The sequence below is a fragment of the Gopherus evgoodei genome, chromosome 2 (genome assembly GCF_007399415.2).
Source record: "Gopherus evgoodei ecotype Sinaloan lineage chromosome 2, rGopEvg1_v1.p, whole genome shotgun sequence".
In the NCBI taxonomy this organism is placed as follows: Eukaryota; Metazoa; Chordata; order Testudines; family Testudinidae; genus Gopherus; species Gopherus evgoodei.
The window spans coordinates 46438518-46463026 of NC_044323.1; the positions used below are offsets into that span (position 1 = coordinate 46438518).

General features: G+C 37.1%; 1 protein-coding gene across 2 annotated transcripts in view; it reads left to right on the forward strand.

The window, feature by feature from the left end:
* Nucleotides 1–24509, forward strand: part of VPS50 (VPS50 subunit of EARP/GARPII complex) — a 177751-nt gene that overhangs the window by 42223 nt on the left and 111019 nt on the right. For both annotated transcript variants that reach the window (XM_030550571.1, XM_030550572.1), the window contains exons 10-13: nt 3236–3278; nt 5599–5697; nt 8074–8214; nt 17035–17170. In XM_030550571.1, coding sequence (XP_030406431.1) covers nt 3236–3278; nt 5599–5697; nt 8074–8214; nt 17035–17170 — 419 coding nt within the window. The remainder of the gene's footprint in view (nt 1–3235; nt 3279–5598; nt 5698–8073; nt 8215–17034; nt 17171–24509) is intronic.

Here is a 24509-nt window from a genome sequence, read left to right on the forward strand (position 1 = left end):
CCTTAATGTTAACCCCCCTGATATATTTATATAGAGCAAGCATATCCCCCCGCAGCCTTCTTTTGGCCAGGCTAAACAAGCCAAGCTCTTTGAGTCTCCTTTCATAAGGCAGGTTTTCCATTCCTCGGATCATCCTAGTAGCCCGTCTCTGGACCTGTTCGTTTGAATTCATCCTTCTTGAACATGGGACATCAGAACTGCACACAATATTCCAGATGGGGTCTCACCAGTGCCTTATATAATGGTACTAACACCTCCTTATCCTTGCTGGAAATACCTCGCCTGATGCATCCTAAAATCGCATTTGCTTTTTTAACAGCCATATCACATTGGCGGCTCATAGTCATCTTGCTATCAACCAATACCCCAAGGTCCTTCTCCTCCTCCGTCGCTTCCAACTGATGCGTCCCCAACGTATATCTAAAATTCTTATTATTAATCCCTAAGTGCATGACCTTGCACTTTTCACTATTGTATTTCATCCTATTACTATTACTCCAGTTTATAAGGTGGTCCAGATCTTCCTGAATAGTATCCCTGTCCTTCTCCATGTTAGCAATACCCCCCAGCTTTGTGTCATCCGCAAACTTTATTAGCACATTCCCGCTCTTTGTGCCAAGGACAGTTCAGTAAATGCTCCTCCTGTGGTAAGACAGTCCAGTCCAAACTTTCCTTTTCTGGCTAGAATGCCATGCTTTTTAGCTGTCATTTTGTTATAGTCTCTGAAGTTGTAAAGCCCAGCCTGTCCACATTCCTGGATTCAGGTAGTGAGGAATGTGTTGCTGCACTACAGGTGATGCAAGCATGCCACAGCAACAAGCTTGCATGCTTTCCTTTTATCCCTCTGCTCTGTGCCCTGTTTGTTCAGCTAGTTGCCTCCCTTATGTCCTTTTCCCATTCTGTCTTCAGGCAGTTCTCAATTGCTAAATCCCTTTCCTCATACTAATCCCCATGCCTTCTGCCTTTTCTAAGCCTCTTTTCAAAATCCAGTACTTCAATGAAATTTATGAACTACATCCTCTTAAACATTTAAAATAAAATATAAGGAAAAAAATTGATACCTTTAAGACTTCAGTCTGTCAAGTAACCATATTATCGTATTGTGCTTTCCCTCATCTTTCTCCATCTCTTGTTTTTTGTCTTAACCTTGGTTGTGAGCTCTTTGGAGAAAGTACTTCAACTGTATTGCCAAGAACCATACATAGCTATTGTACAGGAGAAGTGCTAAACAGTAAATATGTTCTCTTATCTCTGGCCAGTGCCTTAAGTCCAAAAGACTGGCTGCTGTGAAATTGAAAAGTCCTGTTAAAGGCTTAGTTTGGTCAGATCAGCTAGGCATGAAACCTCCATCATCTTCCTAAATTGTGAAAGAAATCAAGCAGGCTTATTTTGCATGTCTCTTTCTGATTTACCCTCTAAGTCCATGTTTCACAATATTGCTCACTTCCTGTGGACAAGAAACAGCTATGTATATCTGTACCCAAGGAAGATTCACCTGGATGGATGGAGAGCTGTTCTTGTTAATCTCCCCTCCCCACTGAGGCTTCTCCCAAGCATATCATAGAGAAGGAAACTTGACATATTCTTAAGAGGGGTTCTGAGGTTTTTTTACTCCTTTTTGGCTTTCTGTACATTTACTGTACTATACTAGATCATTTATTAAATATTATTTACACCTGCTTTCTGCATCTGGCTGCTGAAAGTGCCCTGGGGAATTATCACTTGGTAGGTTCAAAGCATTTACACTTCTGATCACATTTCTCTAGAAGTTGTAGGATCAGCATTTGAGGATTTTGTCCTTATTGGTTTTTGAGTTCTGGATAAACGTAACTATACCAGTTTACAGAGACCATGCAACCTTAGTACTTTGGTCTTATGCAGATACATTATGAAATGCTGAAAGATTTTCTACCCCCTTTCTCTTGTACTTACGAGACAGTCAAAGAACTTGATGCTGCTAAGATGTGCATCTATCTCTCCCTCTGTTCAATTGGCTATACTGATTGCAGCTTGCTGAGCTTTCTGGATGGAATATAGCATTGAAGGTGACTTGCCTACAAAAATTAAATTTTCTGCTAGGTACCTTTAGGGGGAACCCCATTAAGCAAGCTTTTACCAACCTAGCTGAAATATAGCTATTACACATTGGCCACTCATGAGATGAGAATGGATGTTTGTTCATTGTCCACAGTCAAGAGGAGATTGCTCACCAGCTCAACTAAAACTGTTTCCAGGGCACACCGTATTCAAATGGAAACACTTCTTATTGCTGTACAAAGCCCCTCAAGTTAGAGAACAGCATTGTTCATGTGCAGAACAATTTTTTCTTGTAAAAAGATATTCCTCTGCATATGTCACTTTCTAAGATGCCCTATCCTTAAGTGAGTCTTTCAACATAACTTATCTTGTTTTCTGTTGGAACTATTTTACCTCTGTAGTATTTTTAAATCGGAAATGATTTTTACTCTGTTCGCTTTAAATTTTTCATGCTTAGTCTTTGCCAAAGATAAATTTTGTTAAATATTGTTAGTGCTTTTAAATAGTTAGCAATTTGCATGTTTATAAATGTTGGGTGTAGGGAATAGATAGGAATAGTTGACTTATACTTTTTCAACCTACAATAAAAGTTCTATGCGTATCAAAAGTATGCATGTCCAAATGCATCTTTCTTCCCACTAACCTTTATATATCAGCATCTTCAGGCCCTGATACTCTGCAATTTGATCTGTGCTCAGGAATTTCTATGCCCGTTAATTTCATTGGGACTCTGTAGGTGCAGGGGTTCACTTTTGCAGATCAAATTGCAGGATTCAGCACTGTTAGGTCATAAGCTCCTGAAAGCAGAGGTGGTGGTGGTGTGTGTCCTCTGTATCTGGCACAATGGAGTTCTGATCCTGATTGGACTCTCTGTATACTATTGCAATATAAATGTGCTACAATAATACCACTGTTTTTTTTTCATTGCAAGTGCAAATACTAACTGATGTGAACTGGATAAGCCAGTGGAGTCTCTCTTTCATCATAACTATGGTGTTACTGGTGTAACTGCACTAAACTTTGCACTTTATTTAATGGCAGATGAATGGTTTTAGAAGGATAGCATGGATTATAATAGTGGCATGATGTTACACAGACATACACTTTTTAGAACAGCGATCTTGCTGTGAAACATTGTTGAGAGTTATTAGTTTGGTTTTAAACACAATGTAATACTAGGATTTTATTTTCTTGCTAGTGAATTGAATTCAAAACTACAAGACACTTTGGAACAAATAGAGGTAAGAACTAGGTTTGGATTTTTATAATGTGAATATTTTTACATTTCGATGTTTATCGTGACTTTCTAATTCAAATATTTTGGCGTTAGCAGTTATTGTACATAAGAATTACTTCAAAATGTCTCTCTGTAATGCTTTAGACACTGCAATTCATATGGAATTGTGTGCACAGTTAAACTCTCAGTTGTATGGTAGCTATACATATGGGCTCTATATTGAATTCAAGTTTATGCCAGCATTTAATTTTAAAGCAGTCAGAAAGGAATTAAGTTTTATCTGGGATACAGCATTCTATATACTTTGTGGAAAGTCAGGTTAGTGTTTAGATTAGAAGTATACATAGTGTATTTTTAAAAAGTTTTTCTCCTCATGGTCCCTTTTTATTTTTCACTTTTATCTAATTAAAACCTCTACACAACTTTCCTTTTATTTTCTTCTAGTGATAGGTTCCTTCTCCATGGTCTCATTCTGTGTGGGAATGATTAAAACCTGTTTGGATTAGTGTTGCTTTTATTTTTCCCTTTTAACCCAGGCTAGACATATTTTGTTTTTACTAAGATTTCACATTCCCACTTCTCATTCCCTGTTAGATTCCTACGTGACAAGATTCTTATTAGCAACTAACTTTTCATCTTGTGTCAATCCGACTGAACAAATTTTGAATTTAATTTGCTGAAAGGGCTGCATTCACTTCTACATCCTCCCTCACTGCTTTGTAAAGTAAATCCTGCCTTGTATTGAATTGTGCGGAAGCAGCAGCGATTCACAGGTAGTTCATGATTAACACTCAAGCTCTTGATTGATCAGGATACACAGGGGAATGAAAGACAGACACTGGAATGTTTTTTAACTGTTCGACTGCAACTTTATTAGCTTAACAGTGGGTAGGGATGGTATGTGCTCACTCATCTCTCATTCCATGCATTTAACTGAGTCCAGTGTGGGGTTACTAAGCTCTTACCAAATCACCGGTAACTTGGGGTGGACCTTTTCGCTTACCCCCCTACACCCAGGACTCAGAGACGAGTACCAAGAGGGACCTTTGTCTGCAAAGATTTCAGGCTTCTCTTCCTCCTTACTGGTGCAGCGTCTACCAATGAAATCTCAGGTCTCATTTATCTGTGGGAGCTGGCCATTTTAGCCTTTATCCACATTGGACAGTGGTCACAAGTGCAACAACTTGCACGTTTCTATATTCTCTTAATGTTAGATTTCCAAATCCTAGCTGTCTTTACCCCACCAGTGCTTCCACAGTGCTGGGAGGAAGGAGAAAAACCCAATTTTTGGTATGTGTTCTGGTTCTTTCTGCTTTGAGGTCAGACTAGATGATTGAATAGTCGTCCCTTCTGGTCTTTTAAAAAATAAATAAATAAATAAATCTATGAATCATGTCCCCCATGCTCTCAGTTATTGTCCCAATCTGTTTGCCTAGTCCATTCCAGTCTCCCCTTCTGCTCCCTGTCTCAGTATTCCTCCATCCCAACACAGTCCCAGTTTCCTTCCCACTTCACCAGCTGGAAAATCTCCATTCCAAGTTGTATATTCCTAGGCCTTTTGTCCCAGTTTACTCCCATCCAAACCTGGCATCCAGCTCTTGTTCCTTGCATATTTTGAATCAGGCAGCTTCCTTAAGAAGGCTCTCTGGGAATCAGCAGTGGGTAGTATTGAGAGCACAGGAAAGACACACTTTAAGTTCTGGTTCCTGGCTGCAATTGCAGAGGTGGTCCTGCTTGGTCCCAAGCTGGAGCATGCTCCGTGTGGATGGAATCTTTGGAGTTTTCTGCAGCGAAGCTGTAACAAGTCTCTGTGGAGCGTGTGCAAATTTTTATTTATTTATTTATTTGCTTATTTTTAAGGCTTATAACTTGGCCAAATTTGGGTGGATTTTCATGAGTATGGCAAAAGGCACATGCCTGACATGAAGATCTCTGCCTGCCCCTGCCAAATTACAAGTCTCTTCTCCACAATATTGGACAATAGAGCTTTTCAAAGAAGTCTCCAGAATCTTTTTAACATGAGCAAAACATATTTTTCACTAGCCTCAATCTTAGACATGGCTAAGCCATTTTGGCTGAAATACTGCCAAATAATTCAGCCTGAGGCAGTCATTTGGCCTGGAAGATTTGTATCTAACATATTTAAAGTTAATCAGAGTTAAAAGAATTGAAAACCTGGACTTACAATGGGAAGTTTAGGACTACCTTAATAGATGATACCAGCCCCTGTAATACAATATGAATTAGAACCTCATATTGTAATAAAATAACTCCTTGAATTTCTTTTATTGAATGTTTAACATTTACTTCTTTAATTACATTAGGAACTATTAGATGTAGCCCTCTCCAAAATATGCAAGAACTTTGATATCAATCATTATACCAAGGTGCAGCAGGCTTACAGACTACTTGGAAAGACACAGGTTAGTACTTTATTTTCTTAATAAAATATGAAGAATAATGCTGCCACAATATAAAATTGGCAAGGACTTCCTTGGAAACTTCTTTATTAACAACCCTGTATCTTGTTGCATATGAGTTTATAAAGACTTTAGCAATGCTCATATTTGTTGTGATAGGTTGCATGGTAATGCAAAATGTCACTTATGGTCAATATGGAGCTGTTGTAGACATTCCATACTAGAAATTGCAGCTTCGTTTTTAAACCTTATTTATTTAACTGTCTTGCCGATCTAAGACCTTGGATAGGATTGCAGTACTCTTTTGGTTAAGTCAAGTTTAATTAAGATATACGGTAGTTACTGGAGAATCATGATAATGACGATCCAGTTAACTCCAACCTGGATAGTAGAGGTTGGAGTGATTTTTATTTGATTTTTTTATTATTTATTTAATTTTATTTATTTTTTAGAGCTTGAGGAGAGTAGGAGCTAGGACTGAGGATGTTCTGGAGAGAAATCTTAGTAATAGATAAGCTTGAGGAGGAAAGTTAGGTTGAGGTTTGTATTGTGGTGTTGGAGTCTCTGGGTTATCAGTAAAACAGCCCTCCACGGAAGGGATAGTTTGGACACTAACTCAGGATCTCTGTGTTCTGTTGAGGATGAGGTAAGGACTTAGCCCATTTTTTCCTGGTCACAAATTTGTTGTTTTTATCTGGCAATGTATGAGGCCTGGTTGACCTTAAAATACTAATTTTTAAACAGTGCTTCCGTCCGTGTGGATTAGCTCATTTCAGTGTGTTGTTGTTATGGCAGCAACATAATTTTTCAAGTGTATGTAAATTGTTTTTTGGTGCTTTGGTTTTGGTCTTATTTTGTTTATTAACTTTAAGCATTTTTCAAAAGTATTAAAATACTCAAACATAAGCAGTTGTGTCAGGAAAAAGATTAAGTTAGCTTTCCCATACCAGTGGTGGTCTATACATTTTTTAAAATGTATTTGGAAGAATTAACTCATTTATTAAATGTGAGGCTCAAAAGTAAATATAACCCTTCTGTGGTTCCAAAGTGTAATGTATGATATGTTGGGAAATGTCAATAAGCAAATTAATCAAACATACATAAATAATTAAACATGTTTTAATGAGTGTGGGTAACTTGTGAGAGTTTTCTGATCAACTGAACGAAACAGCGAACGGTATTTTAGAACTTACATATATTATAAAGCAAGAACTTTTTTTTTTCTTAACTGACATTACTGATACTGCAGTATTGGCTATATTTTTTTTTAAAAGATGTCTGTTCTCGACTTGTCCTGAAAAACACTTCAGTATATGCAGAGCACAAAATGAAGTCTCCCTATTTTAATTGCTGTTTATTTTGTATAACTTTAGTACCAAACCTTTTTAAGGTCTTCATTTTTCATTCTGTTTGGATTATCTGATTCAAGCTAGGTTTAGCGAAAATGGTCCAATTATTTGCTTTTCTGTTCTGTATTTGGAAAGAAGCAGAATGACGTTAATATCTTACTGTCTTCCATCAGTAACTGTGGAGGAAGATAAAAGGCAACTATTAAAGTTAAACACTTTTTTAACTCTGCAGAACCAGATAACTTTCACTCAAGAGTATTACAAGAATGGCTAAGGAGCTCTATGAACCATTAATGTTTTGTGGGGGGTGTGTGTGTGTGTGTGTGTGTGTGTTAACAAGTTTTAGAAAACTTTGGAAGTTCCTGACGGTTGGAAAAACTAATGTTTTACCAATATTTAAAAAGGGTAATGGGAAGACCCAGGAAACTATAGGGCAGTTAGCCTGATCTAGATCCCAGGCAAAATCATGGAAAATCTGATAGGGGATGAAATTAGTAAAATATTAAAGATGTTAACATATTTAATGCCACTCAACATGATTGCATGGAAAATAGATTAAAAATAGTTTAGCTGATAAATCTTAAAAAAAAAAAAAAAATTGTAAATGGGAAATAGTAATCAAATTATTTTTTTTGTTTCCTCCCTCCCACCCCCCAGTGGGATCCCACAGGGATCTGTAGTCACTCCAGTGCTATTCACTATCTTTAGTAATGATCTAGAAGAAAATATAAAATTGCTGGTTAAAAACTAGATGACACAAATTGAAATGGTAAATAATGATAGGGACTGATGGAAATTATAAGACCCACCAAGACTGCATGGTAATGTGAGCTCATTTGAACAAAACATGTTTTAACAAAGTCAAATGTTAGGTTATACATCTAGGAACAAAGAATGTAAGTCACACTTACAAGGTGGGTGAATGTGTCCTGTAAAGCAGTGACTCTGAAAAGGACATAAAGGTCTAGTAGATAACCAGATGAACTCAACCAATCAATGTAATGCTTTTCTGCTTTTCCTTCATTTTCAGACAGCGATGGACCAACTACATATGCATTTCACTCAAGCCATTCACAACACAGTGTTTCAAGTAGTTCTTGGGTATGTAGAGCTGTGTGCAGGAAACTCGGACACCAAATTTCAGAAGCTACAGTACAAGGACCTCTGCACAGTACGTGGTAACATAGTTGTCTTACATAGTATTTGCATATAACTTTTTTCATTGCATATAACCTTTAACATGTCTTATTTTAAGATTGTGGATATTATGGTTATTAAAATGATCTTAATTTTGGCTGTTATTACAATCACTTAATTTAATTTGCATGGAGTAACTGAGAGACTAGTCCATCCAAATCCTGTATGGGTTTGGATTAAGACGATACTTGGTACTTTTGAGATTTAAAAGTGTGATCATACACTCAGACTTAAGTGTTAAAAAAGAGAGAAATTGCAGACTACAAATAGGAGATAAGCACTTCGTACTGCTGCATTCAGGGCTTGATGTTGTACCCATTGAAATTAATAGTGGTATTGCCATTGACTTCATTGAGTTTCAGGATCAGTCTCTCAGTTGGAATAATGCTGTAACATAGTGCATTTCACTGAAGCCTTGATCCAAAGCTGATAGAAGTAAATGGGAATCTTTTCTCCTAATTTTGAGTCTGGTCCATAATTCCAACAAATTAAAGACAGATCCATATATGGCTGTAATATTGAGATTCAAAAGCCTGATTAAAGGAGGTTTAACACAGTGTGGTTACAGTACATTTTCCTTTAATCAGCATGCTTACATGTGCACATGCAGTGTATTTGTGCTATGTATCTGTGCGTATCTCGCTTTGGAAAAAATTAATGTCTTGAACATATGATGTAGAATTTTATTCTGTTTAAAAAACAGAAGACCAATTACAAGATTTTCCTTTCCTCAGAATATTAAATGAATGTATAAATAGCATCTCTTACTGGGAATTTTCTCAAATATTTTATTAGAAAAAATGATTGTTTTAAATGCTACTTTCAATACACTTTTAGCTTGCTTCATTTGTGATCATACTATTAAACTCTGAGGGATTTCATTACAGATGCTTCCCAATTTATGCAAGCATTCTGTTCCGGAATGCCTTGTGTAACTCTAATTTTGCGTAAGTCGGAAACATATACCTGACAATTACACCAGCCTTCCTCCCCAAAAAAAATACACCCCTCCTGTTTCTAGCTTATCAAACTTTTTCCGTTAGTGTGGATTTGCGTAAGTTGGTTTGCTTAACTTTGAAAAAATAGTGGAAAATTAGTGAGCTCAGAGGTGCTTCACTACAGCCGGATGCTGCCATGAAACTTGAAATTGTGTTTCTAGATTGAAGGTACTGAAAGAAATTTGTGTATCACAGACTGAGTCCTCAAATATTCTCACTCTTGATGAAACCTTGACTAATTCAAACTTCTGACCAACTCCTTCAGTCATTCTATTAAATCAAAGTATAGTAGCAAAAAGATTAAAATTCCTTTGCTGATTATTATGCTGCTCTTTCATTTCTTAGAAATGTTCTGGAGTTGCTTAGCTTCAACCAGTAAACACTTCCACATTTAAGCCTTTTTTTTTTTTAATGTTATAGGATACTCGTTGATTTTAGGCCAAAAATATATTTTGTAAAGAGGTGTACTGACCCTAAGATCTGTGGTGCTGGGAAGCTGCTTTTCAAAGCAACTTCAGAGGAGAGAAAGGGCTTATCCAATAAAGCTCATGGCCTCCACCATCATCCAGAAGGCTGGAGTAGAGAAGTGGAAGGGACCAACGGTGAATGGCATTTCCATTATACAGATAAACTGAGGCACAATATGGTAAAAAGAATGAAGACACCATATCCCTTGCTTTGTTGACTAGACCAGCAGTTCCGTCGGTCAGAACCCCATTTTTAATTGGGTCGCCAAGGCTGGCATTAGACTTGCTGGGGCCCAGGGCCAAAACCTAAGCCCCACTGCCTGGTGCCAAAGCCTGAGGGCTTCAGCCTGGGATGCTGGGGCTCAAGTTACAGGCCCCCTGCCTGTGGCTGAAGGTCTTGGGCTTTTGCTTTGTTCCCCGTGCCCAGGGCAATGGGACTTGGGCTTTGTGCTCTGCCCCCATCCTCCCACCCAGGGCAGTGGAGCATAGGGGGGCTCAGGCTTCGGTCCTCCATCCTAAGGTCGTGTAGTAATTTTTGTTGTCAGAGGGGGTCGTGGTGCAATGCAGTTTGAGACCCCCTGCACTAGACTACACTCTTTCAAGTCCACTGCTTTTTCATGTTTCATTCTTAAACGTCTGATTTAAAAACAAAAAAACTTTTTGAAAACTCGTTAGCATTGCTTTTTAAAGTTGAATTCTGCCGTTTCCACTCTCTTTTAAGACTTTCTAAGGTCCTCTGTAGTTATTCCCTTTCTTCACTAATATTTGCAACACTTCCTAATTTAATTGTTTGCAGGCTGTAGTAATGTGCTGATCCAATTTCTTTCAGACTCTGTTAACTGTATATTGTTGGTAGCCTCCACTCATGCTTACTATGTAGAAAGATTTGCATGTTACTGGAAATTCTCAGTTCCATGTTTTCTTAAAACAACGTACCTTCGCTGAATTACAACATGGTTTCATATGTCATTAGCTTAATTTAATTTATTTTCTTTCTTTGTGAACAAAGCAAATAGCTGATATTTTCAAGTTATGTGGCACTTCAAAGGTTAGTGTCTGATCTCTGTATAAAGAGATTTGATGCACTGCAGAAGATGGCCCTATATTTAAGGCACAATGAATATGGCAATAGTTCTCTTAAAATATGGTGTGATGTTGATTTAAAATTCTGGAAACACATTCTTCTTTCTTGGTAAATTCTGTGTATCTCAGGGACCTAGTGCAAAGTGACAATTAAGGCAAGTATTAGTATGTATCTCAAATGATTCTGTAAAATGTTGGCTGCACAATTAGTTGATATTCTAATTAGTTGACATTTTTTGATATTCTAATGAAAAATTGAAATGTATTTTTCAGTAAGACTCATTCTCAGGTTGAGAGCCAAAAGAAAATCCTTTCCTGCCCCCTCCATTTCCACATCTGAACATGGACTTTTGCACAAATTGTGAAAAGAATGACTTTGTGCGGCAATGATTGCAGAAACTTACTGAGACCAAAGTGCTTAGTGCAAAATTGCTTTAATTCATGCCAAAAGTCAACAAGATGATACAAATCCAACAAACAGGTGTCTCTCAAAATTGGGCTTCCCTTGTTCCTCCACAGGACTGACAATTCCTGAGTTACTTTCTGGATTTCAAATCTGCCCCTCTGAGTCTACTTCAATTGCTTCTTTCCCCAGGTTCTTCAAATACTTCTCTCCCGGGACTCAAGGTTTAGAGCTCCCACCTGAGAGTTAACTTTCTTTTAAGATTTAAAAAAAACAAACCCCCTTGCTGTTCAACCCCCCTCTTCCCCCAATAGGCTTTTATGGTGTCTTCCTATTGCAGGATGGGGTCAGTGTCTAAGTCTGCCCATTGCTGGAACAGTTCTTTGACTAGGCCCAGTTAGGTTTAAATATACACCGCTGCCTGGATATAATGCCACCCAATATAACACGGATTTGGATATAATGCGGTAAAGCAGTGCTCCGGGCGGCGGGGCTGCATATTCTGGTGGATCAAAGCAAGTTCAATATAACATGGTTTCACCTATAACGCGGTAAGATTTTTTTGGCTCCCAAGGACAGTGTTATATCGAGGTAGAGGTGTAATTGCCTGTTGCAGTACCTTCCTAGGAGAAGTAAGACTGAATAAAACTTTCAGGCTGGAATATTACAGCAATTCTATTTCATTCCCACTTCCTCATAAAAAGGAACCCACCATATTCAGCACTTATATCAAGGTTGCCAGATAGTAAGTAGGCTGAGACTAAAACAAAATCAGCTTTGTCTGTATCTAATAGAGCTGGGACCCTGTACATTCAGCACAATGTAAAATCAAGAAACTTTTCACATAAAAGTAGCTAATCAGCCACAGACTGCTTAGTCAAATTAAACATTTTCAGTCATATTAAATTTTAAATCTTCCTTTTGAGTAGATTTACTGTTGTGATTTTCTGGAAATCTTTCTGATGAACGCATTTGACTCTATTTGTGTGTTCTGGAATGAAATTCAGAACATCTCCAGGGACATTTGCTTGTATACCAAAGTTATGCCGAATCGATAGTTTTAGGATGCTGTGATGGCACTTGCAGATTCTTTAGAAGTATTCTTTTTGTCATTCTTGAATAGTGACGGTTGGAGTCCCAGATGTGAATATCCATACTTGAGAAACTTTGTTTTCAAAATTTCCTGAATTCATGTTCTATAATGTAATGTTTTTTTACTGCTAAAAAATCCTGCCTATAAAACTTCAGTGAAGCCCTTATATGGAATGCTAAAGTATTTTGTCTGTATTTTGCACTGAATCTACTATAATGTATACTACCTGTTCATTTTCTTTTCTTTGGTTCTTGGCCATGTATAGCATATTGCAAGCCAGTGTCCTTTTAACTGTCATTCAATTAACTTCCTTGCTGAGCTTGTTTGTTCTGCGGGCATGTTCTGTCCAAACTGCTACCCATCCTTCTTTCCTGTTGATTAGCTCTTTGAGAGACGTTCTCTATATATTTATTTTTGTCTCCCTGAGCCTAGTTCAAAGAAATTCAGCTGTTCATTTTACTTATCTGCCTTGTTAAAATGGGTTTATTTTGGGACCTAATCAGTACTGTTGTCTTCTGTCTGAGCATGCTGGCTATCTTGAAGTTGAAACATCTCCATGTAGAGATCTGAAAGATTTAAGTTTTTGTTCTTAGTTCACTGTGTCTCAGTATGTTTTTATATTGATTCTTGCCAACTATGCTAGAAGCACTATGGTCAGTGAATGGACCAGCGTGGTTCCCCACATGCTAAGTGCTATTTTTATGGATTTATTCAACCAAAGTGGATTGTTTCTTATAATGCATGACCACCTTGAGAATACATTATGTCAGGAGCACATTAAACTGTCTAAAGCACTAATATATGAATACTGTTTGAAGTAACATTATAGTTTTGAAAGATTATTTACATTCATATGGCACAAATCAATCCAAATTATTCTGTATCCCCTCACAAATGAAATGCAGCCAGTTTTGATGTGAAATATAGCTATTTTTAGCAGCGCAGACCAACTTACATAACCATTTAGGGGAGGTAATGGAGACTGACACAGCCAATTGAAATGGCAGGGTAGCTTGCTGAGTTAGGCAAAATCGTAAAATGACAGAATTGTAGGGCTGGAAGGTCATCTAGTCCACCCCATATGCTGAGGCAGGATCAAGTATACCTTGACATCCCTGACAGGTGTTTGTGTAACCTGTTCTTAAAAAAATTTCCAGTGAGGGGGATTCCACAACATCCCTTGAAAGTCTGTTTTAGAACTTAACAATCCCTTTTAGTTACAGTTTTTCCTACTATCTAACCTAAATTTCCCTTGCTGCATTGTAAGGTGATTACTTCTTATTCTACCATCAGTACACCTGGAGAACAATTTATTGCAGTCCTCTTTTATAAGAGCCATATTTGAAGACTTTAATCATGTCCACACTCAGTCGTTTTGCCCAGTTTTTTAACCTTTAATAGGTCAGGTTTTCTAAACCTTTTATCATTTTTGTAGCTCTCTTCTGGACTCTCTCCAGTTTGTCCACATCTTTCTTAAAGTGTGGCGCCCAGAACTGAACACAATTCTCCAGCTGGGGCTTCACCAGTGCTAAGTAGATGGGAACATTACCTCCTGTCTTACAGATGACGCTCCTGGTAATACACCCTGCAATATTAGCCTTTTTTGCAACTGAATCACATTATGATCGACTATAATCCCCAGATCCTTTTCAACCATACTACCACTAGCCAGTTTTTCCCCATTTTGTAGCTGTGCATTTGATTTTTTTCTTAAGTGTAGTGTATTGCACTTGTCTTTAATTTCATCTTGCTGAATTTAGACCAATTCTCCAATTTGTCAAGATCATTTTGAATTTTAATCCTGTCACCTAAAGTGTCAGCAACCCCTCCCAGCTGGTGTCACCTGCAGATTTCATAAGCATACTTCCAACGCTGTTATCCAGGTCATTAATGAAGATATTGATAGTACCGGACTCAGGACAAACCTCTACGGACCTTGCTTGATACATCTCCCCAGTTTAACTATGAATCCTTGATGGTCTTTGAGTATGTCCTTATAGTAATTTCACCTAGAGCACATTTTTTTTTAGTTTGCTAAAGAGAGTGTAATGTGAAACTATGTGAAAACCTTACTGAAATAAGGATATATATATCACATCTACAGCTTCTCCCTATCCACTAGACTAGTAACTCTGTTAAAGAAGGAAACTAGGTTGGTTTAGCATTATTCTTGCCAAATTCATGTTGGATATTACTTTTAACACATATCCTATAACTGGTTATGTATTGATGATAATTTGTTCCAATATCTCTCCAAGTATTGAAGTCAGACCTTCTGATCTACAGATCCCTCAGTTGTCTTTGTTCCCGTTTTCAAAGATATAGATAATATGTTTCTTCTTCTCCAGTCTTCCAGGACATCAACTGTCCTCCAGGAGTTCTCAAAGATAATCACTCACAGTTCTAAGTTGGCTTCAGCTAGTCCCTTATGTACCCTGGGATGAATTTGATCAGGGCCTGCTGACTTGATTACGGCTAACTCATTTAAATATTTTTAACCTGTTCTTTCCCTGTATTCCTTCCCTATCATTGTTAATATTGTGTTAAGCATCTGGTAGCAATTTAATATAAATAAAATATAATACTACAAACTTTTGCTCTTAGTTTTGACGATGTATATAATGTCTATATGTTAGTGAGTAATATCAGCAGGAGTCTTTTTCTACTATCTTAAATACAGTGGCATATTTTCTTCATGTTTTAAAGAGGACTGGTGCTAAAACTTAGTATTTTATGGCATTATGGTTGTTGAAGATTGTACTCACAGATGCCCAACTTATTTACACTGTACAATTCTGTTGACTTGATATGAAATCTGCCCAGAATTAAAATTAGTAATAAAAAAGCTGAAAAAGACTTAATGATTAATGTGAGGTCTCAAAATACTTTCGCCAGGGACATATATTAACTCTAAAGAATGAGCCTCATGAGTATTTAATCACTGGCAGAGTGTAAGTGAATATGAATGGCCTGAGCAGTATATGTTACAACCAGGAATATTACTCAAGTGAGAGAGACAAGTGAACATGACTGAGTAGAAAATAAAAGTATGCTTCCATTTCAGATAATTCTTTCTGATAAAGTTGAGAAAAGGAAAAGGCTTAAGTAACCTCCACATATTTGTATAGCTCTCCAGTTTAGTATTTGCTATCAAACCACACTTAATTTTCAAACGATTACCCACTTTTTCTTCAAACGTCTTTTGACCACTAAGGATTCACAGTGTTAAGAAACCACAAATAATCAGTAGATAATCAAAAGATGTGAATCCCTTGGAGTGAAACTAGTGCTAAAGTTTTAGCTCTATGTATGTAGTATTTAGTGATTTGGATAGGATTCCATTATTTTGTGTGTTTTTAAAACAGAATGGCCAAGGCCTTGAGGTATTGATTTTTACATGAGTGGGTACCTCATTTGTTTGAAGCCTTGTACATGCATTGAGCAAATTTCACTGATAATTAAAAGTTAATTCTTAGGTATTGTGGGAGGCTAATAAAGGAATATAGTGACAACATAGTAGGCTTTGCAAAGTAATTATAGTGTTTGATCTTGCAGAAGTCTACTTTGGGTAAAGAAATAGCAGAAATGTATGAACTACTCACCACAACCAGATTCAGCTAATTTAAGTGTTAATTTCAGGCCTAGTTGGGAACATTAAAACATGAACGTCATAAAGCAACAGTACTCTAAAATGCAGACTCAATTGGACACATTCTTTCAGATTTTCATCAGCTCTAAGGCTTTGCCTCTTGACAGCAAACGAATCAGAATGATGAGTTTAGAATATATATTGCACGATCTCTGTGCTCTCGTTGCTTGCCCTTACCAAATAGGTGTTGAATTTGAGGAGATGAATATATTTGGTTTCTTGCTGCATAACCCCAGTTTAGAGTAGGTATTGTGTTCAATTAAAGCCTTTTTATGAGGTTGATAGTCTGCGCTCTCATGAAATCTTAAAACACAAATGGCAGTCTTTGTGGGGGTTTTGCTTAGCCTTCAATCTGGACAGTTTGGGCCCAAACCAAGTTGGCCTCTAGGTGCTATTGCACATGTTTTGAAATAATTTAATTACTGAGGTGTCCAGAGCCTTTAACTGGGGGGCCCCATTATGCATTGTTGCACTGTGCAAACGCAGAGAGACAAAACCTACTTTGAGGAGCTTACACTCTAAATAGACAAGGCAGGAAAAGGGTGAGAGAGGAAACAGGCACAGAGAGAAAGTGATCTGTCCAGCAAGATCACCCAGTGGACCAATGGCAGAGCCAGGTGTAGAATCTAGATCTCCAAACTCTGTCCTGTACCCTGTCCAATAGACCACATGCCTCCCTTTTTATTCTTGACTGTGCTAGAGATACAATTAGGGTAAAATACATGTGAAATAAATGTTTGGCCTTGGTCTAGTTTCTAGGGAACAGTGGTCCAAATATCAAAACGAGCATCTCAACAAATTAGTCCTTGTAGAGAGCCAGTCATTGAGTGGACATTCACAGATTGCTATATTCCCCTCCAAAACGGGGATGACTGTGTCAACTTTTAATGATGCAGTTTGTATTGTATCTGTTCCGCAACCAATATAAGACCTAAAGCAACTCTGTCAAACACTTTTATTTGAAACTGAAACTCATAAATAATAAGCACTTCACAATCCCATACTGGGTACAAATGGAAGAACAGTTTCTTATTTTGTTTGCTCAGAAAACTGAGCCAAACTGTTAGTTTTCTCACAGGCCTAACTTTTTCTTTTCTGTAGCATATTACATCAGACAGCTACATTCCATGTCTTGCTGACCTCTGCAAAGCACTCTGGGAAGTCATGCTTAGTTATTATCGAACGATGAAATGGCATGAGAAACATGACCGAGATGAGGGAACTGTTTCATCTTCTGGTAAGAGATGACTTTTGAACTAATTCTCTTTTTTGTATTTCGTTGTTTGAAAACAAACGTTAAATGTTGAAGTAATTAGTTTCTACCCAGGTACTTCTGTGGCCCTGACCTGCTAGTATCTTAAACGTTGTTTGTTTTGCTTATCTCAAGTATGTGGTTACTATTGTTTACATATGTGTAACGAGACAGACAGACACACGCGAAGAGAAACAGTAAATTGGAGAATATAAGTAATCAGATTCTTTATTAAACTATTCTTTAAAATATCCAGATTTCAGCTAGAGTCGGACACTTCTTAACTTCAATTTTTTCCTTTAACATTGTCTTCTTGCATTTGGAGTCATTATTAATCCATACTTCCGTGAGTATAGAAGGAAGTATAGAAAGAACAAATACTGCTGAATACTTGAGTGTTTTAAGCCATTTAAAGTTTTTATTGAAAAATTATTTGAAGCAGCAATAAGGGCAGCAACTGTATCTTAAGTGAGAAACAGGCAAGGTATCAATTTCACGTTTCAGATTTCTTGGAACTATTTCAATGTGTACAACAAATTTTAAGTTTAGTGAATTGGGCTACTGGGATGTTTATTGGGGGAAGTAGCTTTAAAATTGAGGAATATGATTCTCTATTAACCAATTTAATTTTTTTGGAATGTTTTTAAAGTGGTTCGCCTTACTACAGCCTTTGTCATCTTTGCTAGTCTGATCTTTGCATTTCTATGCCAACTTACACACCTGGAACTGCTACCTTAGGGCCTGCAATGCTCCTTCACTTTACTTCCAGGAAATCCAAAACCTCCGCCTTAAAACCCACCTGTTCCATGGCACTATCATCTAGTCTTGAGTAGTCTGTTTTTGTGTTGTCCTAGTACACTCCTTTAGCATTCCAAGCACTTGAATGTGTTTGTCTGGCACAGCCCTCATACACACACTTGGCAGTACATAACTGGAATTGATGAGACTGTCTAGACAAAGACAAACATTATCTACATTCCTCTAAGCGAAGATACTTGGATATGACAGTAGGCATAAAGTGAAATCCTGGCGCTGTTGAAGTCAATGGCAAAAGTTCCATTGAATTCAACTGGAGAGGATTTCACCCATAGTCATTATATCTGCAGACCAATAGAAACAACAGTTTCTCTCTCTGACGGGCATTTCTGGCAATGCTATTGCAGATATTTCTCCTTCTCTGATATAAAAAGCATGATTTGTGTAAAACAGGTAAAATATATTGTCATCCTTTAGACTGAACTGTGAAGAAATAATAAAAATGGAGGAATGACAAACAGGAGAAAATGGACTAATCTTACCACTCTATCATTTGAAATCCACTCCTGCTTATAAACGTATAGTTTAAAGTCAGACTTACACAGGGGATTAGGTATTAAAATTAATTACATTTGCATCATTGAGGTTGCCTCCCTACTTCAAAATTTAAAGCATAATAAAAGTATTTTTTCTTCTAAGGGCCTTAATATATTGCGCAAAGTATTTTTAAAATTAACGTGGGCTAATTTTATTAAAAGTATTATTGCAAATTAGTGTTTTCTCAGTATGACTAAATTAAAATTCAGGTGTTTCTTTTGATGTGCACCTTAGGGGGGAAAGTCTTTATTAATCCCCATTTTCTGTTACATTATCAGTAATACTTTTAAATATTTAAAACTTGTTCAACATTTTCAGCTTTAAAGTTGTGTTTTGGAGGTGGATTCTACTGTGAACATTTTGCTGTCTTTTCTGCAGATATAATAATTCAGATATCAAAAGTGTATGCCTCAGCACTGTTGTAATAGACCATTTCTTTATAACCCTTATATCATTTGTATAGTACACCATTCCCATTAGTATGGTTATTTTTGTTGCTGCTTAAAACTTTGAATTAAGCAGTGTGTTGTGTTATTATTGCAAAACCCATTTTAAAAGAACTGTTAGGGGTTCTTAGGACAAATTTTTTGGTGGCCTCGCTCGACTCTTGTTTGTGGCCGCTCTCAGACTGTTTCCTAAAATACTTAATTAACTTTAGGAAAAACAAATAAATATGCACATATACACATCCAAATAATTGTAATTTATTTATTGCTAGCTAGTAAGTCTGTTACGAAAAGTGATATTTACAAACATACAAACATCGCATTTTACAGCAGACTTACTAAGCCTGGGAATAAGTTTAAGCCTAAGATGGCGGGGGAGACAGTGAGGAGCTGGAACCTGAAGTCCCATTGCTTGAGTCTGAAGCCCTGCAGCTAGGGCCCAGGAACAGAGTATTTGTGCATTGGCAGGCCCCAGCAATCCCCGGAGCCCACACTGAGAGCCCAAAGCCCCATGGTCGGAGCCTACTGCCCCGCCACCCTAGGGCTGAAGCCCAGAGCCTGAGACCCACCACCCCTGGGAAGGTGGGGAACTCATCAGCTGCCTGCTCCTCCAGCGTTGTGCCCCAGGTGTCTCCAGAGGATGGAAGGTCCCAACCCCTGCTGGCCACCGCAGCAACCAACAGCAAGCCCCTGGTGGCTGCATTTGAGAAACACTGCGTCAGACTACATAGTGGTATTCTATTCAGTCACATGTCATTTTAAATTCGCTGTTTGAGTGTTTCTATATTTATGGCACTAGTACTACTCTAGATCTTATGTTGCACAAATAGTAAGTTGCTGGTGCCCTTGGCACTTATGCCACACTGTACAGAATAGCTAGACTAAGAATTAAAAGTGAACCATGTTTAAATAAGAATAGTGAATCAGGTTTAAAAAAAATTCACATAGCAAGAGAATTGATAAATCTAATGTTATTTGAAAGAAAATAAATTTCATGGTAATGGAACAGTGGGTATTAATTCTGCATCAGACAGCTTGGTTCCCTAGTTTTATTTGGTGGCTATATTTAATGGCTATGTTACATTCTGTACCTAAAGTATAAAGGTCAAGAACAGGGATTCTCAAACTGGGGGGGTCAAGACCCCTCAGGGGGTCATGAGGTTATTACCTGGGGAGTCACGAGTTGTGAGCCTCCACCTCCACCCCAGACCCTGCTTTGTATCCAGCATTTATAATGGTGTTATATATTAAAAAGTGTTTTTAATATATCTAAGGGGAGTCGCACTCAGAGGCAAGGTAGCTATGTGAAAGAGGTCACCGGTACAGAAGTTTGAGAATCACTGGTCAAGAATACACAGTGTGTAGAGCAGGAGAACACAGCAGAGGGAGCTGTAGGATAGTTTACTATAGTGTGTACATTATAGTATTCCAAATAGTGAAACCCAATAGACTGAAGCTGTTGAATGAGCATTATAACTTTGTGTAGCTGGATCTCATCAGTTTGAGGCATGAACCGAAGGCTGTCTCTAGATTCTTTCCTTATTGTGCTTTTTTTACTTGCAGTAGTGTTCACAAAGTATTTGCAATAGATCCAGTGTGTCTTGCTCATGGTACACAGCTCCAAGAGTAGGAGTGAGAAGCAATGGATTCAGAAGACATTAATGTCGTAGTTCTTTCCATTTCAGTAGACTGCAGCTTGTCCAAAGGATTCTTACATGGATAGTAGACATAATGTACTTCATCATGGCTCATGTATACTTAGGCTTGTAATTATTTTATTGCCTGTAATGGGCATTACAAATGAATTGTGCTTACATAACTTTTTAAAATGTAAATGTGAATAATCATTTTTTCTATTTGTGAAGAATTAAAGGTATCTGAATGATCAGTCAACTTCCTACGTGTTTTCACTGTGTAAATTAGTCCATTTTTGAGGTACTGTAGTAAGAGTCAACAAATATTTTTACTCCAGGGCATGTCTCTTGTTTTTTTTTCTTTTTTTTTAGCACCTTTATATAAACTGGGTCTTTTGAAAGTTTAGCACTTTTTTTTCCCCTTCAGATTTCAGTGCAAAATTTACTGTGGGGCTTCTATTATTCTTATTGCCTATTTTCCCTTAATATGGTACCTGGGGATCTTCTTGTAAGGTGGTAGTTTCTAGGAATAACATTTTTAGAAACACTGTGGACATCTCAGTTATTAGTAAAAACAATGAGGAGTCCTTGTGGTACCTTAGAGACTAACACATTTACTCCTGGTTGTTTTTGCTGATACAGACTAATGCGGCTACCGCTCTGAAATCAGTTACTAGTGTTTAGCTAATACATTTTTTATAGTTGTACAAAGTCATTAATATCAAGGCAGCAGTGATTCTGTTTAGCTTCCTCTGTCCCCCACAAGAACTCACTCTTGGAAGCAAGTGAAACCCCACTTGTGATTAATATATGGAATTCTGCTGTGATCATGTAGCTGGAAGGAGAGTTGTTCTTACCCAGGTAACCCCATTGAGCTCAGTGGAATTGCAAGTAAAAATGACTGTGTGAGTGTAGGTTGCAAGATCAGCTCCTAAGGCAAGAAAATATTTTTTTTCTGGTTCACAGTGTTAGTTTGCCTTTAGAGAATTTTTTTTTAGGACCAGTTTAGAAAAAAAACCTTAAAAATAAGATTAACTAATGAAGATAAACAGATGGCTAACACTAGATACAAACACATACATCCTAAAACATATTTTTATGGCATGTTAATATGTTAGCATTTCACATTAAATGGGAAATAAAGCAATCAGATTTCATTGTTGAATACTGTCATATAACCGAGCAGTAAATTATAATGAAAATTTTCTATTTTATTACAATAGAACTATTATTCCTGAGTGATCACATCTGATAAATTGGCAAAAATGTAATATTTGAAAGCTCATACATGATTAACATTATATATAGTTTGTTAAATCTAAGTCAAAATAAATTTAGTGAATTAAATTTATAACCACTGCAGCCTACAATGGCATTCTGAGTCACTCTAATCATTGCTACTTTTTCTGTAATTTCACTTTTGCATATAAGTTCATGTCAGATCATAAATTTGACAAACTTAGGTATTTTTATCCCGGAAAAGTGATGCTTGATCATCATATAAAAATATGCTTTTACGCTGCTGTGCACTTCAGATTTAACTGGCCTGATCGTTTTTGTCTGTAATATTTAATAGTCCATACTATTTTTCAAAAACATATTTAAAGTCGACTCACAAATATGCAAGGGGGGGGGAAATAGGCTTGTGCGCTTTTTTAGCTGCTTCATGATTTACAAAGATAACCCGAAAGTAATCCTGTGTGATTACTTTTCTAAGGTTTTGCAGAAGGATTCTTTAGAGGTCTTGGATGTTTACTGTTAATTTTCCCAGCATGTAATTGAAAGAGTAGGGATTGTGGAATCTTAACTAAGAAATTTTTTCTTTCTATTGTTTATAGGTCATTTCAGTTAAATAGATGTTAACAAAACCCAGGTTTTAGATGGCATGTTTTAGATTGCAGTCCCTCCAAGGCAGAGATTCTTTGTACAGTGTCCAACACAATTTATTGCTATCATGGTAGTACATAAAGATCTCAGTCAGGGATCAGGGCCCCATTTGTGCTAGGCATTGTACAAATAGTATAAAGTCCCAATCTTGGATTGGCATTTCAGCATTATCATCAGATAAATATTTACATTATACAACAATTTTAAAATGACACAAAACTCTTTAACCCAAAACAATCAGAACTTTTTGTATGGTATATGAGGCTGGCTATATAAGACAGAGCTTGCAATGCCAAATGCCTAGTAAACATTTGGTGAACTACTATAAAGTTTCTTTCAAATTTAGGAGCCAAATTCGATGTTGACTACAAATAGTTTTGTTCCTTCTGAGGTAATCTCTTAAAACTTCCACGGTCAAAAAAGCGATCAAGAAAGGAAGGCTCCAATCCTGAAAAGGTTTGCACATCTGTTTCACATTATATACTGTTATGGGAAGTTAATCACATGAATAGGCCTTTACAGGATCTGGACCTATGCATCACATCTGTAAAGAGAAAAGAACTAGCAAAATTACAGGAGAGGAAAGAGTTTAAAAGACAGCTTCCAAAATTCATTCTCGAACTTGGGTTATTAGAAAAAAGCTTTTATTATCTAGCAAAGGCGGAGGAAGTTTCAGAGAATGAATCTAGATGGAAATGGTTTGAGGCATGCCTGTCTAGCAAGGAGGCAACAAAAAAAACCTTTTTTATTCCCATGACTGAAGCAAAACTTTACTAAGTTTACCAAGTAAAAATTTTTGTGGGAAACTGGAGACCTTGTATACCTAAATCAGATATCTAGAAGAATAGATCTCCAGGTGTGTTTGATTTTTACCTTCACCTGAAATCATGCACAGTTACATATTTTGCCATCTGTTCCAAATTCCATAAAACAAAATGCCTTTGCATTCCTTTTAGAAGTTTTTTATTTAACACTTAGCACAAAAGGAGGTGATTTCAAATTCATGCAGCTGCATGTGAGAAATAGCTCCCCATAATATTGGGTAAAAGACCAAAACCCATCCAGCCTGATGGGGTTCAAAATAAGAGCCTCAGAAACTTTATTAATAAAAGTGTATAGCTATGACCCTCTGTGTACTAGACATCTATTCGGTATCATTCCACCTACCCATCCATTTCCCCTCATGTTTGGCAACAGAGATGACCAACATTTTAGCCGAAGTCAGGCATTGTTGGCCTAGTGTTGTAAGTAGGTCAAAGACAAGTTGACCTGTAACTCAGACTTGATTTGTCTCTTCAGAATTATACCACAGCAGAGTAAGTCTCAGTAACTTCTAAAGAACATGTAGTGACTGCAATATTTATTTACATTACTCTGATCCGGAGAAAAAGATGCATCTGTTTGGTATGTAGTTAGCCGCGTGGTTCATTCTTCATGTTTATACCTTGGCTGAATCTTGCATGGTAAATCACTTAGCTCAAGCAGGTACATTTGTCACTCAGAATTGCTGCCTTCATGAGAACAATATTAATTTTTTGGACGTGGGTATTAAACTTTAGTTTAGATATCTACAGAGTAAGGAGATTGTTTGTTTGTTTGTTTTATCATGACATTTCATAGGACATTTCTTTCCATTAAGAGAAAATGGCAGAATGGTTATGGGAAAAATGGGTAAAATTAATGTATTTTGGTGTAAATGTCTTTTATTTTAATACAAATAACTAGGGGCCATATCCAGAGTGCCTTCCTTACACAAATAATGCCATTAATTTAAGCTGACAAATTTGAATGTTGTAGTTGCTGTTCCTGAACTGAATATGTAAATGCGACCAAATTCTACAATTTATTTTTATTCTTTTTACCAGGAGAGAACAGTTAACTTAATTGCTTAAGGAATTAAAGCTCTAAGGGTTTTACGTCTCTAGTGTATATGTTACTGTGTTGTTGTTGCTGTGTTCCTGTTCTATTAGCCTCCGAAGTAGCCTAAGGCTTAAGCTTCATTGG